Source organism: Mobula birostris, chromosome 12 (genome assembly GCF_030028105.1).
Source record: "Mobula birostris isolate sMobBir1 chromosome 12, sMobBir1.hap1, whole genome shotgun sequence".
Classification (NCBI taxonomy): domain Eukaryota; kingdom Metazoa; phylum Chordata; class Chondrichthyes; order Myliobatiformes; family Myliobatidae; genus Mobula; species Mobula birostris.
In genome coordinates, this window is record NC_092381.1 from 60774078 (window position 1) to 60793099 (window position 19022).

Below are 19022 nucleotides of genomic sequence, written 5' to 3' on the forward strand. Positions count from 1 at the left end.
AACAGTTTTTTCCCCCTGCCATAAGATTTCTGAGGGAGAATGAATTCATGAACACTATTTCACTACTTTTTTTTTTCTTTTTTGCTCTCTTTTTGCTATATACGTATATATAAAATAATTGTAACTTGCACTGTACTGTTGCTGCAAAACAACACATTTCACAACATACCAGTGATGATTCAGATTCTGAACAATAAGCCATAAAATTATAGTCAAATGAGCTTGCTGTCAGTAGTGAGTAAATTATTGCAAATCATTGAAAATTATTGAAATTATATCCATACCTGAGGGAATGGATATTTAAGTATTAGGACAGACTGGAACTGATTCGAGATTGTCAATATGGCTGTGCATGGTGAGTCATGTCTAACCAATCATAGAGTTTTTCAAAGAGCTTATCAGGAACGTTAATGAAGGAACTGCAGTGGTTGTTGTCTACATGAACTTTAGCAAGGCCTTTGACAAACTCCCACATGGGAGGTTAGTCAAGAAGGATCAGTCTCTTGATATTCAGGATGAGTTAGTAAATTGGATTAGACGTTGGCTTCACATGAGAAACCAAAGAGTGGTAGTAAATGGTTGGTCCTCTGACTGGAGGCCCGTAACATGTGCTGAGCTGCTGGGTCAGTTGTATTTGTCATCCATGTCAACAATCTGGATATTCATGTGGTAAACTGGATCAGCAATTTGTGGAAGATACGAGATTGGGGCTGTAATGGACAGCGAGGAAGGCTATAAAAGTTTGGAGCAGGATCTGCACCACTTGGAAAAGTGGGCTGAAAAATGGCAAATGTAAGTTAATGCAGACAAGTGTGAGGCGAGGGACTATGACAGGGCAAACCAGGGTAGGGCTCACATCATGAATAATAGCACACTGAAGACTGCGGTAGAACAGAGGGATCTGTGAATACAGATCCTTAATTCCTTGAAAGTAGCGTCACAAATAGATAGGGTTGCAAAAAGTGCTTTTGGCACATTGGCCTTCATAAATCAAATTATTAAGTATAGGAGTTGGGATGTTATGTTGGATCTGTTTAAGACCTTGGTAAGGTCTAATTTGGAGTATTGTGCACAGTCTGGTCACATAGCTACTGGAAGGATGTAATTAAGATTGAAAGAGTACAGAGAAAATTTACAAGGATGTTGCTGGGATTTGAGGACCTTAGTTATAGGGAAAAGTTGAATAGGTTAGAACTTGATTCCCTGGAGTGCAGGAAACTGAGGGGAGATTTGATAGAGTTATACAAAATTATGAGGGGGCTTCCGAGGTTGGGTGAGACTAGAACTGGAATTCATAGGTTAAGGATAAAGATTGAAATATTTAATGAGAACTTGAGGGGGAAATTCTTCACCCAGAGGGTGGTGAGAGTGTGGAGCAATCTGCCAGCAGAAGTGGTGGATTTGGGCTCGATTCCAACATTTAAGGGGTTTGGTTAAGTACGTGAATGGAAGGGAGTATGGAGAGCAATGGTCCTGGGATGGGTTGATAGGAATAGGCAGAATAACAATTCAGCATAGATTAGGATGGTCAAACAGCCTCTTTCTGTGCTGCAGTGCTCTATAAGTCTAATGGCAAATGGACTTCCACTTAGATAAGTGTGAAATGATGCATTTCAACAGTCAAACTTGCGTGAGACTTACATAATGAATGGCAGGATACGAATGAGAGTGTGGAGCAGAGGGACCAGGAAGTACAAGTGCACAGTTCACTGAAAACATCTACACAGGTTGACAAGGAGGTGAAGATGGTGCCTAGCATGCTGGCCTTCATCAGTCAGGGCATCAAGTTTAGGAGTAGGGATATTACACTCCAGTTATACAAGTCATCTGTGATGCTTCACTTGGAGTACAGTTTTGGTCACTATTATAGGAAAGATGTCAAGCTAGGGAGGTTACAGAAGAGATACACTATGTTAACGTCTAGACTCGAGAGCCTGAGTTATAGGGAGAGGCTGGCCGCGCTGGATCTGTAATCCCTGAAGCACAGAAGGATAAGGGGTGACCTCAAAAAGGTTTAGAAAACTGTAAAGGGTGTGGATAAGGTGGACAGTCATAGTCTATTCCCCAGTGTTCCAGAGTCTAAACCTAGAGGATACAGAGATTTTACACAGAGACTTCAGCAATAACTTTACAGAGAGTATAGTGAGTACCTGAATGAACTGTTAGAGGAAGTAATCAAGAAGATAAAGGTAGGGAGGTAGATGTAATCCATTTGGACTTTGATAAGGTTCCATATGATACAATGCTATGGAAAGTTATTTTGCATTGGATCCAGGGAGACCTAGATAATTGGATACATAATTATATTAATGGTAGGAAACTGAGGATGATGGTGGAAGGTTGTTTCCAGAGGCTTTGAGTTGTTGTGTGCTTCAAGGGTTGGTGCTAGGTCCATTGTTGTTAGCAAATTATATCAATGATTTGGATAAGAATGAATAAGGACATGGCTAGTAAATATGCAGATGGCATCAAAATATGTGATGTCAAAGAGTGAAGATGGCTTTATCAAAGATTACAGCAGAATCTTGATCAGCTGGATAAGCAGACTGAGGAATGGCAAGTGAAGTTTCATTCTGATAAGTGTGAACTGTTGCATTTTGGGAAGAAAAATAAGAGTCAGACTTTACAGTGAACAGTAGAGCCTGGCTAGTCTTGTAGGACAGTGGAGCCTAGGAGTTCATGGTTCCCTAGAAGTGACATTGCAGGTGGATAGGATGGTGAAGAGGGCTTTTGATATGCTGGCCTTCATCTGTCAGTGCACAGATTATAAAAGTTGGGATAGTACGATGCTTTTGTACAAGATGGTGGTGAGGCTGCATTGAGGATATTGTGTCCAGATCATTCTGCTATAGGAGAGATGCCTTTAAGCTGAAAAGAGTGCAGAAGAGATTTGAGAATGTTGCCAGGTTTTGAGGGATTAAGTTGTAGAGAGAGGTTGAGCAGGCTAGGAATGTAGAAGAATGGGGGAGGGGGGGTTGTTTGATAGAGATGTACAAAATCATAAAAGGCATAGGTAAAAGTGAAAGCATAGTTCACCCCCCCCCCCCCCGCCCAACCCCACCAAGGCTAGGTAAAGAAACAGAGGGCATACTTTTAAGGTGAGAGGGGAGAGATTTAATAAGCAATTGAGAGGCAACATTTTACCCCAGTGAGTGGTTCGTATGTGGAATGTGCTGCCAGAAGATGCAGCAAAGGCAGGTGCATTAAACAACATTTAAAATGCACTGGGACATGTACAGACAGAGGGATGCAGGGCAAACACATGTTAATTACTAGCTTAGATAGGCATTTTGATTGGCATAGACTGGTTGGGCTAATGGGTCCTTTTCTATGCTGTATGACTGACTTTTTATGGTTCAAGGAAAACAAATATAAAAGCCCTAGCTGATTTGATGCAATTTAGCAAGGCGAATTCAGAATAATTTGGTATGCAGCTGGACTTTATTGATCTCTTTAATGCTAGTTTTAAACTTACTCTTTTCACATATTAATTGCAAGTGGAGCAAGCATCTGCAAACAGGTAAATGAATGTGTTGAAAAGGAAATAGATTAATAGATAAAGTAAATTTAAACTATCGTAAGCACTAACCTGTTAGCAAAATTCCAATCTGCTGAAACTAAATTTTAATTCACCGAACATGGCCGCTACTGACAGGATCAACATTTTGTGCCCATTCCCAATTGCCTTCCAACTGAGTGGTTTCCTAGGTCACTTCAGAAAGACGTTACCAGTAAATCACATTGCCTGGGGACTGGAGTCATATACTGTCCAGACAGGGAGAGATTTCTTTCCCTTAAGGCATTATTGAACTGGATGTATTTTCACGTCAATTTGTTAGATTCACAGTCATCAGCCCGGATGCTGACCTTTCATTCCAGACATTTAATTAACTGAAATTAAATTCTCTAACTGCTGTGATGAGATTTGAACCTGAATCTCTGGATTAACATAGAATAGCTTGAAAGCAAAATCAAAACTCATAACTACTGAATAAAAGAGCCTCTGCCCAGTTAGCAGAACACTGGTTACATTTTGTCATGAACCGTATTCAAAGAGGTGCACCTTCGAGAAGAAACCTCCATTGTGCCACACTCTGCAGCCAGGCAACATGGGTGCTATTTTCCATAATGTATCTCTTTCAGTCACTCTGCTATTGTTGGGTAACCTTTCTAATATTAATGTTTGCTCTTAATCAACTAGGAGAAGAAGAGAGAGACTGAATACCAGTGCTGCTAGCATTTCACACACGGAGGAGGAAGACCAGAGGTATTTAGAGCAACAAGATTGCTAAGTGCAATGGGAGAATAAGAAGTGGGTGGTGAGTGGTTCCAAATGATATCATGAGTACCACTGTGTTGCCACAACAGAGGCTGTGACGAACTTTGAGGTTTATGTAATAACAAATTACTTTAAAAATTCTGCTAGCAATAAATAGAATGACAATTTTATCTGAATAATTAATTAAAAACTCATGTGTACACCTTAAAATATAAATGTTAAAGTTACGAAGTACCCCATTCTGATCTATGAGCCGTTCTATTGGATGATATCATGGGTTGAACAAATTGAGAGCAGCATCAGAGTCAGACCACGATGTCATCAATGGAGCAGTTCATTAACAGCTGAGGGAGGAACACTATACCTTCAACAGGAAAACACACAGAGAATTTTAAATTTGGCTCTCTCACTTAACCCAATAATAACTATCTGCCAGAAATTATTTTTAATTAAAATGATAGCATGGGACCTGCTTCAGAGTTAAATTATAACACAAGTGGCTCCTACACTGCAGATATTTCACACCAGCCAATAGAATCGTACTTACAACTGTTTTTTTTAAATTTAGTAACACTGCTGTATTCCTGTGAATAATCCTGAAAGCAAAGCAGTGATGGTATCAATACTTGGCCCTTGAAGAGATCTTTATCAGTGTCCTTCAATTACAAAGGGATACAATTTAGAACCACACACTTTGCAATGACATGATAAAGGGGCTTATTCACTGTGCTGCTGATACAGCCATTCTGCAGGTGCAACTGCAATCATTGCTAACCATCACTGCATTGCAAGCTCTCAACAAGACATTTTCAATAGTAAACATGCTAAGCTTGTTATCAATGGGTCATGCTTCCCAGTTTGCCTTGCAGAAAAAGTACAATGAATTTATTTCTTACATGATAGATAACAAGGTATATTATTAATCAAATGCAATTCCTCTAATTCTATCATTTTGCTGATAATTTTTATTAGAATGTCCCCCATGACCCATTTTATCTAAAATTTAAAAATACATATTGCTGTAATTAAGCTCTTACCATGTATGTGCAACAGTAAACCGTCGGCGTTGACGAATGCTTTTATTCACCAACAACTTTCTAAACAGACGTGGAGAATTTCTTGGGGAGCTCCGAGGAGAGATTTTAGGAGAGGTGGCTCTCTTTTCTGTTAATTTGGACGGTTCCAGTTCCAAATGCATATGCTCTTTAAAGATCCTAATGCAAGAATCCTCTTCAGGAGCCGTGAGCTCACAACGAAAAACGTCCTTTGTTGTCATTTTGTTCATGTTCACCAAATTCGTGCCATTGAAAATACTTGTCCTGTGTTGCATTCAGATATTCTTGCTGGTAGGAAAAGGTTTCAGCACAACAACATTAAGCAGCTGTTAAAAATATTTTGCTCTTAAAGCAAAAATTTAAATAAACAATTTCAATAAAAAGAAACCTCTGTAAACCTTAGACTTGTCCAGACTATCTTGCCACACGTAATGATGGCCAGCTGCTTTTTACAAGAGCTCCAGCAGTACTGATAGATGTCTTGAATATTAGTCAGTGTGTGATCATTTATGTCAGAAGCCGCCTAGTGGATGAAGCAGGCCTCTGAAGCACGCAATGAACTGCATGAAATTCATTCAGCTCAAGGCATCACCCAAGTAAAATGTTAATGCTTCAAAATAAAAACCAAGTAATTTGTTGAATACTGTTTTGGAAAGAACTGTTACAAAATTCTTATCATTTATTTATCATCACCCACAAAACATTCAATTGGTTTGGTAATGATGATGCATGATACAGAACAAGCATTCAAGATCGAGTTGAAATTTTCATTCAGATTTACTTCACCCCAATAGTTTATGAAAAAGATTAACAACCCGTGAGAGCTAAACAGGGTGTCCTTTTTCAACATTAAGTGGTTTAATTGCAAAAAAAAAATGAACTTTCCTACTTCAGTAAAAATAATCTATTTCTTCAAAGAATACATTAAAGCCAAGAAACTGTCACAAGATATCATTCTACTTGGCTGAAATATACGTGCTAGTATGCAGAAGTTAGATTAGATTAGATTAGATTAGAAAGTTATGTATCTTTTCAAGGCAGAGATGGTTTCCTGATTTATCTTTAACTAATGATACTTTGCAAAAGTTTTAAAAGCCTATATAAATTATATTAAAACTAATCTGACCTGCCACTTTAAAAAAACTTGAATAACTTCAAGGAAAATTACAGTATTTTTGAAAATGAATGTCTTTTTAGCTTGTTGAAATCACTGGCACATGCAGGAATCAAAACAGTAAGGGAAAGCACATGCTTTTAAAAATATTTTAAGTAACTGAATCAAAATCGAAGGTGGTGGTCTAATTAATGTTTTGCCAGCAGCCATTTCTACCTATTGATTTCTCAGGGCTTGCTGTTCTTATTCCAGACTTGCGCAAATGAAAGGTTTCCCAAAGCTGAGAAATATGCACAAGTTCTCACCGTCTTGTTTCACTCCACAAAGAGTTCACCTCTGCACCAGAGGCACAGCTGGCAGCATAGTCAGGGTGCCACTATGGGGTTAAACCCATGCTAATGCAGACTTCAGGACCTCTGCTGAGAAAACCAGAGAAATGCTGATGGTAGACTCCCAAAATAAACAATCAGTTCTGATCTCCGCCAGTGGGAAGAGATTTCCAAGCAGGCAGAAGAAAAGATTCACAGGTGTAGTCAAAGTATCCTTCAAAAACAAAATATCCTTGCCCCCTCGAGAGTGCCTAAATTACAACAGAGAGTACTTGCAGTGGTTTTGAGCTCATGCACAAGGGCAACAGAAATGCTGCATAAAAGGCAAATGGGGCACGCCACTTCCATTCTCACATTCAATAGCTCTTTGACACTTTACCTTACCTTTAATGATGCAATTACAACTGCAACACTTGCTGCTTATATCTTTGGATTACTGCTGGCTAGAAGCTTAAAACTTAATTGAACCAAATACATTAATTCCCCAGTTACCAGAATAACACCGTCTAGTTACTGGACATTGTGTGGTGCATTTTAAAGCACCTTCAGGCCTGTGCTCCATCTGCAAAGCTTAAATCTACAGCTTGATAAAATACTCAGTACTTTTCTGGATGGGTATAATGTTCAGAAAGCTGAACACCGACCAAAGAAAGTAGCAAACTTTGCCAGTCCTGAGTTTTCATTCCCTTCTTTACTGCTGTGTTGTGCATAATCCACAGGACTTGTAGCAACTCGACAAAGCTGGTATGCCAATTATTTCTTACTTGCAACTCAATGTGAATTTGTGCAATAAACTATCTCTAACCTAACTGAACAGGAGACCAGTTTTTGTGCATCTCCAAAAGACAACATAGTGTTAATAGGGGTCCAGGTAAGAAATTAACAGCTCCAAGGTTACAAGAATAAAGGAAATTATTGGGAGGGTTAAGAGATAGGGAAGGCACTAGGAATTGAATGTACATTTGAAATGGAAGGAAATGAATGATGATATACCATAAAGATTGTGTTCAGGCCCCAACTATTCACCACACTCATTAAGGACCTATATAACAAAATAGAGAGCCATACGATCAACTCTGCATAGCTGTCTCTGATTGCTGAGACAGGTAAATATTGTAGATAGCAGCAAATAATTACACAGAATAAAATTACAAAGGGACATTCACAGACTTAATGAATAAGCAAAACCATGACAAATGGCTTTCAGCACAGGGTGAGTGGGCAGTGAACCAAGAAAAAGGTGAATTCAATTTTTTTAAAAATAAACTCAAATGCTGAGGAAGTGGAAGTTCAGAAATGTAGAGAAATGAAAATAATCTGAAAGACTAATGTAGCCTTGTTAAATGGAGGGATAATCCCATTTACCAAAAATTGGCTAGAGGCAATCCATGTCTTGTCTTTCAAAAGCTCATCTAGATACTTTAAAAAAAAAGTGTTTTCTCAGGCAATACGTTCCAAATCGGAACTACATTAAGTCAATTCCTCGGATCTCCTCTAACCCTCTGACACCCAACCTGCGATCTCTGCCCTCTGGTTTTAGATGCTTCTTTTAAGGGAAAAGCTTCCTCACTCTACAACCTTTCTATGCCCCTCATAATATTACGCTTTGTTCTCCAATAAAACAAAACCAAACTATCCAATCCTTCCATCCTAGGCAACATCCTGATGGAATCCAATCAAGTTCTTCCTATATTGTGGTGACTAGAAATGTACACAGTATTCCAGCTAAGGTCTAATGAAAGTTTTACTGTAACATGATCACCATGCTCTTACATTCCACACACCAGCCAATAAGGGCCAACATCTCAAATGCTTTCTTCATGTTGTCTACCTATGCTGGATATATGGATATATAGCAGGGTCCCCCTGCTCCTCAGAACTGCCCATGGGGCTATGATGCATGGTTATATATTCTACCCTTACTAGAACTCACAGAATACACCAGCTTGCACACATCTGGATTAAACTTCATTTGATATATTCCTTAACAACTGCATACCAATATATTTTGTCACTTTGTCAAAAAAGTGATCAATTTAGTCAGACAAGACCTCCTACCAAAGTCATGTTGAGTGTGCCTGATCAACACTGCCTTCCAAGGAGACACAAAAGACTGCAGAAGCTGGCATCTGGGAGAACTCAGTGGTTAAGGCAGCATCAATGGAGGGATATAAAGTACTCCCGTTCTTTCTGGGGAGGTGGATGAGGAAATGGGGTCAGAGCATTAGTAAGTAAAAGTAGAAGTGCAGGAAATAGAGGATATGTGGGGGAGGTCTCAATCTATAACAGGTGAAGGAGAGGAAATCCCATTTTCTAAAAATTGCACTGGAGTGGAAGGCCTCATATCGAGTGTAGATGTAACAAAGACGGAGAAAGAAAAAGGAACAGCACCTTATGAGTGACAGCGTGGGAGGAGGTGTAGATGTCGGAGTCCACCTGGTCCTCATCTATCAGCCCCAACAGTCTGTATATTCAGCATATCATTCTTTGCAACTTGCACCAGCTACAAAGTGATCCTATTGCAAGCCACATCTTCCGCTCATCCCTCCAGACCAGAGAGTCATGGAGAGAGAGTGATCCCTCCTCTGTAACAGTAAGAAATGTAACATTATCCCTGTACCTCATCTCTCACAAACACGCAGGTGAGGCAGTCTTTCGTATAGCTTCCTCTAGCCTTCTTTAATTGCATCCATTGTTTCTAAAGTGACCTCCTCTATGTCAGTGAGACCAAAGGAAGGGAGTCTTCTTCATTGACTTTTTGTGCTCCATTCACCCAGCCATCCAGATCTCCCCGTTGCTAGCCATTCTATTTCTTCTACCCATTCCCAAACCAACACATGTGTCCGTAGTCTTATATTGTACATGGGCGGCCTACAACTGACAGCATGAATGTTGAGCGAAGAGTGGGAATTGCATCAGAAGCTGGCAGTTGAAGTGTCAAAGGACTGAATATTATGCAATCTAATAGGAGAGGAAGTTGGAACATGGAATAAAGGGAAGGAGCTGGGGAGGGGAATTAGTGGAAAGCATATGAGTAATGGGCTGATGATAAGGTTGAGAAGGGGAAGAGATACTCACAATGCGCTGGAGGAACTCAGCAGGTCAGTCAGCATCAGTTGAAAAGATTAGTCGGCGTTTCGGGCCGAAACCTTTCGTCAGGACTGAAGGAAGAACTTTGGGGAGTGTTTGAAGAATGTGTGACATGGGCCAGGCGAAGAGGGGAAAGGGACAGATGGTGATCAATTTACCAGAATCACCATAACCGTATGGAAGTTGCTGGTGATATGGATATCTTTGATCTTGAAGATGTCACAAAACCTGAAAAGGTAGGAAGAACTCACCAGGTCAGCTAGCATTTATGGAAGGAAATGTGCAGATGACTTTTCAGATTAATACCCTTCATCCATAGATGCTGCTTAAACGTCAGGTTTTTGAGTTAGTGACTTCTTTCCTGTACTGTTTCATCATTGTTGTCAATCTGACCTATATAATGAACTTGAAGGTTGAGCTGGTGGTATATTTGACCACACAGGAAGCACTGCAAAGTGTTGAGCATACAACCCTAGGGACTACCAGTGTTAAGAGTTAGGTTAGTGTGGATGAAGTTTTTATGATCAATTCTGACAAATTGAGGTCTGCCAGTCAACAAGTCTAGAAGCCCCCTTCAACCACACCCTCCCCCCACCAAAAGTAGCCTGGTACCTAACATAAATTCTCCTCTTTGAGCTGAATAAATTGATATAAATGGAGAAAGCAGAATTAGTTATCTGAATTATCTGTTTAACAGTAATGTAAACTGGAAATGTTTCAATTTACTTCGTAAGTCAGCAACTGTGTTACAGTTGATGGAGGTATTCACTTGGATTAAAAACACAGACTATTTTAAGCCTCTGTAAAACTGGTGAAAGTATTTCAAACACAATATGCTGTCAAACCTCAAAAACACTTGGCATGATTTCTTGAATTTTAAAAAAGGAAACCACTACTAGTTTGGTAGAAAGAGAGGAGAAACTTTGCTATTTATGTAGTGTGTAGTTAAAAGTTACAGTAACTGGTTCCATCAGGTTTAAAAATAACTTCTTACATTTGTCAATGTTAGAAGAGATTCAGATCATTAATTTGGTCCTTCACCACAGTTACACATTTAGCAAATGTACACGTACATTCTTTCTTTAAATATATACTCTTAAGTTTCAATTCACTCAACCAGCATCAATTTCCATCAATTTGCAAATAAACAACAATCTGGAAGGTAAAGCTTTTCAATTATTGATATGATTAGACCAAAAACATAGGCATGCATTTAAAATTAGATAGTAGGGGTCTTTGAGGTTGCATTAAAACCAAAGCACATCAACATTATATTTCCTGCATTGGAAAGAAAGTGACTACTTAATTTTAGTGAATTTGATTTTACTATTCTTGATGGAGAGTAGCAAGATCAAAATCACCTTTTTAAGTTTTAAACTTTAAATCACGATGACATAAAGACATTGCTTTTAATGTAATATATGTCAATAATTTAACGTGTAGGCTTTTCATAGAATTTACCATCGAGAAAGACAATGGAGGTTTACAGTGAAGAGAGTACTCATTGTCCAAGAGATTGTGCTGGAGGTCTTAAAACACAGAGACAGGTAGATCAATTCCTTGGACCTGATCAAGTATATCATATGACATGGTGGAAAGTAGATATCTATTGATCTGCCAGATGGCGGGAGGAGAAGATGGCAGCGCGACGCAGCACGCGCTGCTCTCCGGTGAAATTATATCATATTTGTAAGTAGGATGCCGTGCACAATTCTGATTTGATGGAGACAGGCATGAGAAGCATAGAGGAACATCTGGGGAAATTTCTGAAATGCCCAGTTCGCCGCTTCTGCTACTGTGTGTAAGGGGGTTTCGACTTTTATGTTACTGCGGAGGCTAATTAAAATGGCGTCTTTGTTATATTAATCTGGGGAATGCGGCTTTGTTGTGTTAAACGCTGAGAAAGTTTGCGCTAACAGTTTGTTTTTGCTTTAGTGTGTGATAAGAGAGTGCTATTAACCAATTGGGATAGTTGTTATGGTTTTGGTGTATTTGAAGATACTGTATGCGCGGGGTTTTGGGGCAGAAGGCGAGAGATTGAGACAGAGGATGGACGAGGTGCTGTGAGTCCGCTAACGGGGTCAGACCCCGAGCGGGACGTTCGGCGAGGAGACGGAGACGGACTGGTGTGGAGCGTCTGGTTGACCACCGTTGTTGGTCCCAGGCAGCCGGTCGAGGTGGTCCGAGGGGGTCGCAGGGTGAAGAAGAAGGTCCTTGAGCTCCAACGGTTGTTGTGCACGAAGAGATTGAACTTTGATAAGTGTGGCACCTTTTATTTTCCTTTTATATTTTATTCTCTATTAATTATATAGTTCCAGTAATATCTATAAACTGTAAATCATTTAATTGCATCTGGTGTATTGTCTGTTATTTGGGCGGCGTGGGGTACCTCACACAGCATCCACACAAACGAATTACCCAGTTTGGCGGGGCCGAGGCTGTTTCCCTAGATGACAGCGAGCCGAGCGACCCTGAGAGTGGCCGGGGGGCTACATGTGCAATCGAGAATCTCCGGAGGGAAGGCCCCAAAATCCCCGGCTTTGCCTGCTGCTAGTGACCGAGGCTGGGGTCGAAGCGTTTGGCAGAGATGGTGCTTGGTAGTCGGTGTCAGAGGGCGGATTGGAGGCTCAAAGTTTTCGGACGACTCAGAGTCGGACTGTGGTCGGGTATGGCAGGGAGAATTTTCTTCCTTCTCCCATCTGCGTGAGATGTGGGACTTTCGAGAGACTTTGAACTTTTTTCTTGTGTCCATGGCCCGTTCTTCATCAAATTATGGTATTGTTGCACTGTTGTAACTATATGTTATAATTATGTGATTTTTGTTAGACTTCGGTCTCGGTCTGTCCTGTGTTTCTGTGATATCACACCGGAGGAATATTGTATCATTTCTTAATGCATGCATTACTAAATTACAATAAAAGAGGACTGTGTGTCCCCATAATCTAATCTAATCTGTATCATAGCTAGCTGCATGCAAGGTGTCTGAAGACTGCTGTACCCTTATATAAGAAAGGCATCAAGGTTAATTGGAATTTAAATTTGTTCCGAATGTCATGTGTACTTAGGTACAGTGAAAAGCTTGAATTGCATTGAGGTAGTACAAGATAAAACAATAACAGAATGCAGAATAAAGTAATAGCGACAGAGAAAATGCTGTGCAGGTAAACAATAAGGTGCCAGATCATAAGGTAGACTGAAGTCAAGAGTAAACAAGAGGAATTCTGCAGATACTGGAAATTCAAGCAACACACATCAAAGTTGCTGGTGAACGCAGCAGGCCAGGCAGCATCACTAGGAAAAGGTACAGTCGACGTTTCAGGCCGAGACCCTTCGTCAGGACTAAATGAAGGAAGAGTTAGTAAGAGATTTGAAAGTGGGAGGGGGAGGGGGAGATCCAAAATGATAGGAGAAGACAGGAGGGGGAGAGATGGAGCCAAGAGCTGGACAGGTGATTGGCAAAGGGGATATGAGAGGATCATGGAACAGGAGGCCTTCACCTGTGAGTTGGCTGGGGTGATATACTGCATCCGGTGCTCCCAATGTGGCCTTCTATATATTGGCGAGACCCGACGCAGACTGGGAGACCATTTTGCTGAACACCTACGCTCTGTCTGCCAGAGAAAGCAGGATCTCCCAGTGGCCACACATTTTAATTCCACATCCCATTCCCATTCTGACATGTCTATCCACAGCCTCCTCTACTGTAAAGATGAAGCCACACTCAGGTTGGAGGAACAACACCTTATATTCCGTCTGGGTAGCCTCCAACCTGATGGCATGAACATTGACTTCTCTAACTTCCGCTAATGCCCTACCTCCCCGTCGTACCCCATCCGCTATTTATTTTTATACACACATTCTTTCTCTCACTCTCCTTTTTCTCCCTCTGTCTCTCTCACTGTACCCCTTGCCCATCCTCTGGGTTTTTCCCCTCCCCCACTTTTCCTTCTCCCTGACAAAGGGTCTCGGCCTGAAACGTTGACTGTATCTCTTCCTAGAGATGCTGCCTGGCCTGCTGCGTTCACCAGCAACTTTGATGTGTGTTGCTTGAAGTCAAGAGTACATCTTAATATACCAGAGAACCATTCAATAGGCTGATAACAGCAAGATAGAAGCTGGCCTTGAAAGATTTTGTATCTTCTGCCTGATGGGAGATGGGTCTGATGGTGGGCAAGGTCTTTCATTATGCTGACTGCCTTACTGAGGCAGCAAGAAGTATCAGCAGAGTCCATGTATAGGAGGCTGGTTTCCATGATGCGCTGAGCTGTGTCCACAACTCTCTGCAGAAGTAAACCCTCAGATTTAGACTGGTGAGCCCAAGATCAGTGGTAGATAAATTATTAGAGAGAATACTGAGAGAAAGCATCTATACGTATTTAGAAAGGAAAGGACCAATTAATACGAATAGTCAACACTGCCTACCTCATACAAGAAATAGTGTTTCATAAATTTGATTAAGAGTTGCTTGAAGAGATGACCAAGAAGCAGCTGACATGTGAGCTTTGATGAGGTACTATATGGTAGGCCGGTCTAGACAATTAAATCACATGGGATTCAAGGCAAACTAGCCAATTGGATACAACATTGGCTTGGCAGTTGGAGAACTGACAGTGATAGTAGAAGACTGGTTATTAGATTAAAGGCCCATAATGAGCGGTATGGTCAGGAACAGGTGCTGGATACACCATTGCTCAGCATTTATGTTACTGACTTTGATGCGAATGCAACTGGCATGCTTAATACATTTATGGATGACACTAACTTTGGTGGTATGGTGAAGAGAGAGGTTATCCAGTTTCTATGTTTCTAACTCAGCCAGTGAGTCATGGATTGGCAGATGAAGCTTAATTCAAATAAACGCAAGGTGCTCACTTTGGCAAGACAAACCAGGATAGGACTTTCACGGTAAAAACTAGGGACCTGAGCAGTGCCATAGAACATAAAGATCAACAGATGCAAGTTAATAATTACTTGAGGGTGATGACACAGGTAGACAGAGTGATGCAGAGGGCATTTACCATTCTTCCCTTCACCGGTTAGGATATTGAGTACAAGAGTTGGAACACCTTGGAGATCTGTGTAATGGCGATGTCACATTTAGAGTAATGTACATAGATCTGGCTACCCTGCTATAGAAAAGATGGATTTAATCTGGAAAGGGTGAAAACATTATTTACAAGGATGTGAACAGGACTGGAGGGGATTAGTTATAAAAAGAGGCTGGATGGGCTAGGATTTTTTTTCCTTGGAGCATGGAAGGCTAATGTGTGACTTTATAGAGGCTTACAAAACAATGAGACAAGGTGAATAACCAAGGCAAAGATGTCCCAAACTAGAGGACATTTGTTTAAAGTGAGGGGGAAAGATTTAAGATAAAAAAGCCCTGTGGGGTATCTTCCCACCTCCCCGCTCAACACACACAGAGGGTGGCCCAAAAATGGAACAAGCTGCTAGAAGCGATAAAGTAAAATACAGCATTTAAGAGAGTGCATGAAAGGAAATGTTTGAAAGGATGTGGGCCAAATGAAGGCAAATGGAACAAGCTTAGTGAGGCAATGGTCAGTATGGATGAGTTAGGTTGAGAGGTTGAGGGCTTGAGGGCCTGCTTTTCATCATTTATAGCTTTATGACTCTAATTATAGAAACATACAGCAAAGAAACAGGCCTGTGTGGCTAACTTCATCCATGTCAATCATAATGCCCATCCAAGATCATCCCATTTGCCTGCATTAAGCCCATACCTCTCAACTCCTTTCTTGTCCAAGCACTTGTCCAAATGCTGTTTAAACATTGTAATTGTATCTGCCTCTATCACCACCTCCAGCCGTTCATTCCAAGTATTCACCAGTATTTTCCAGCGTGGAAAAACTGTGTGGAAAGTTCTCCCTTTCAGCCTTAAACTTGTGCACTCTAATTTGAGAGTCCCCTGCCATGAAGAATGAATCTGGTCATATTAATGCCCCTCATAACTTTGTAAACATCCATAAAGTTGCCACTTAGCCTTAGTTAGAACATAGAACAATACAGCACTGGAAAGACCAATCTGCCACAACATTGTGCCAATCTTGATGCCAATTTATATTAAATGTCCTTCTCCTGTGTATTATCCATATCCTTCCATTCCCTTCATATTCACGCGACTATCTAAAAGCTTCTTAAACTCTACCAAACTGTCTGCTTTCACTACCCCAGTGACCCACCGTACTGTATAAAAAAACTTGCTTCTGATGTTGCCTTTCTACTTCCATCCTCTAACCTTAAAATTCCTGTCTTCTACACATGAAGTTACAGTAAGAATAAATCTAGCTATCCAATCTCTCTTTACAACCACAACCCTCCCTCCATCCCATACACCATCAAGGTGAGTCTCTCATGCAGTCTCTCTCTATTGCTGCCACATTCTTTTTGCAATGCTGCAACCAGTACAGTGCATAATACTCCAAGTGCAGACTGACTAATGTTTCATACAGGTGCAAATGGCATCCCAACTCTTTTAGGATCTAAAAAACGTGGATCGGGACAGGTTGTTCTCTGGCAAAGATGTGATTGGTAGGTGGGAAGCCTTCAAAGGGGAAATTTTGAGAGTGCAGAGTTTGTATGTTCCTGTCAGGATTAAAGGCAAATTGAATAGGAATAAGGAACCTTGGTTCTCAAGGGATATTGCAACTCTGATAAAGAAGAAGAGGGAGTTGTATGAAATGTATAGGAAACAGGGAGATCAGGTGCTTGAGGAGTATAAGAAGTGCAAGAAAATACTTAAGAAAGTAATCAGGAAGGCTAAAAGAAGACATGAGGTTGCCTTGGCAGTCAAAGTGAAGGATAATCCAAAGAGCTTTTACAGGTATATTAAGAGCAAAAGGATTGTAAGGGATAAAATTGGTCCTCTTGAAGATCAGCTATGTGCGGAACCAAAGGAAATGGGGGAGATCTTAAATAGGTTTTTTCTGTCTGTATTTACTAAAGAAACTGGCATGAAGTCTATGGAATTGAGGGAATCAAGTAGTGAGATCATGGAAACTGTGCAGATTGAAAAGGAGGAGGTGCTTGCTGTCTTGAGGAAAATTAAAGTGGATAAATCCCCGGGACCTGACAGGGCGTTCCCTCGGACCTTGAAGGAGACTAGTGTTGAAATTGCGGGGGCCCTGGCAGAAATATTTAAAATGTCGTTGTCTACGGGTGAGGTGCCGGAGGATTGGAGAGTGGCTCATGTTGTTCCGTTGTTTAAAAAAGGATCGAAAAGTAATCCAGGAAATTATAGGCCGGTGAGTTTAACGTCGGTAGTAGGTAAGTTATTGGAGGGAGTACTAAGAGACAGAATCTACAAGCATTTGGATAGACAGGGACTTATTAGGGAGCGTCAACATGGCTTTGTTCGTGGTAGGTCATATTTGACCAATCTATTGGAGTTTTTCGAGGAGGTTACCAGGAAAGTGGATGAAGGGAAGGCAGTGGATATTGTCTACATGGATTTCAGTAAGGCCTTTGACAAGGTCCCGCATGGGAGGTTAGTTAGGAAAATTCAGTCGCTAGGTATACATGGAGAGGTGGTAAATTGGATTAGACATTGGCTCAATGGAAGAAGCCAAAGAGTGGTGGTAGAGAATTGCTTCTCTGAGTGGAGGCCTGTGACTAGTGGTGTGCCACAGGGATCAGTGCTGGGTCCATTGTTATTTGTCATCTATATCAATGATCTGGATGATAATGTGGTAAATTGGATCAGCAAATTTGCTGATGATACAAAGATTGGAGGTGTAGTAGACAGTGAGGAAGGTTTTCAGAGCCTGCAGAGGGACTTGGACCAGCTGGAAAAATGGGCTGAGAAATGGCAGATGGAGTTTAATACAGACAAGTGTGAGGTATTGCACATTGGAAGGACAAACCAAAGTAGAACATACAGGGTTAATGGTAAGGCACTGAGGAGTGCAGTAGAACAGAGGGATCTGGAGATACAGATACAAAATTCCCTAAAAGTGGCGTCACAAGTAGATAGGGTCGTAAAGAGAGCTTTTGGTACATTGGCCTTTATTAATCAAAGTATTGAGTATAAGAGCTGGAATGTTATGATGAGGTTGTATAAGGCATTGGTGAGGCCGAATCTGGAGTATTGTGTTCAGTTTTGGTCACCAAATTATAGAAAGGATATAAATAAGGTTGAAAGAATGCAGAGAAGGCTTACAAGGATGTTGCCGGGACTTGAGAAACTCAGTTACAGAGAAAGGTTGAATAGGTTAGGACTTTATTCCCTGGAGTGTAGAAGAATGAGGGGAGATTTGATAGAGGTATATAAAATTATGATGGGTATAGACAGAGTGAATGCAAGCAGGCTTTTTCCACTGAGGCAAGGGGAGAAAAAAACCAGAGGACTTGGGTTTAGGGTGAGGGGGGGAAAAGTTTAGAGGGAACATTAGGGGGGGCTTCTCCACACAGAGAGTGGTGGGAGTATGGAATGAGCTGCCAGATGAGGTGGTAAATGCGGGTTCTTTATTAACATTTAAGAATAAATTGGACAGATACATGGATGGGAGGTGTATGGAGGGATATGGTCCGTGTGCAGGTCAGTGGGACTAGGCAGAAAATGGTTTGGCACAGCCAAGAAGGGCCAAAAGGCCTGTTTCTGTGCTGTAGTTTCTATGGTTTCTATAGTTCTTGTTCGACCACTAACCTCTTTGACCCCCTACCATTAGGCAGTAGGTACCATAGCATTAGGGCAAGAATGGTTACGGTGGAAAACAACTTCTTCCCCCAGGCTGCAAGACTACTGAACTCCTTGTCACCACTGAGGTCTCATCATGCATGAAGCGCCAGTAGCACCATACTGTTTACCTTTTAAACTTGTGTTGTAAATGCATCTTATTATTTGTTAATTTACTAGTGATAATTTTAATTGCTGCATGGTGTGTATGAGTTATGTGCATTGTGTTGTACACCTTGGTCTGGAGAAATAGTGCTTTCTTAGGCAGTATACATGTGTACAGTTGAATGACAACAAACTGAACTTGAACTTGTAGTCATTCCATTGCCTTTAAAGGCAAGCATACCAAACACCTTTTTTCATTGTCCTATCACCTGTGTCATTATTTTCAGCGAGCTATGGAATTGAACCCAAGCTCTCTCTGCGTGACGATGTCCCCAAGCACCCTATTATTTAATTTGTA

General features: G+C 40.9%; 1 protein-coding gene across 3 annotated transcripts in view; it reads right to left on the reverse strand.

Annotated features, from left to right (window-relative positions):
• The window catches only part of pde4ba (phosphodiesterase 4B, cAMP-specific a), a 620274-nt gene that overhangs the window by 390073 nt on the left and 211179 nt on the right, over positions 1-19022 (reverse strand). The window contains exon 1 of one of the 3 annotated variants that reach the window (XM_072273876.1): positions 5317-5570. The exons of the other annotated variants lie outside the window; for them this stretch is intronic. Within the exon in view, the coding sequence (XP_072129977.1) occupies positions 5317-5564 (248 nt within the window). The 5' untranslated portion in view covers positions 5565-5570. Of the gene's footprint in view, positions 1-5316; positions 5571-19022 lie in introns of those variants that run through there. 3 annotated transcript variants of the gene reach the window in all.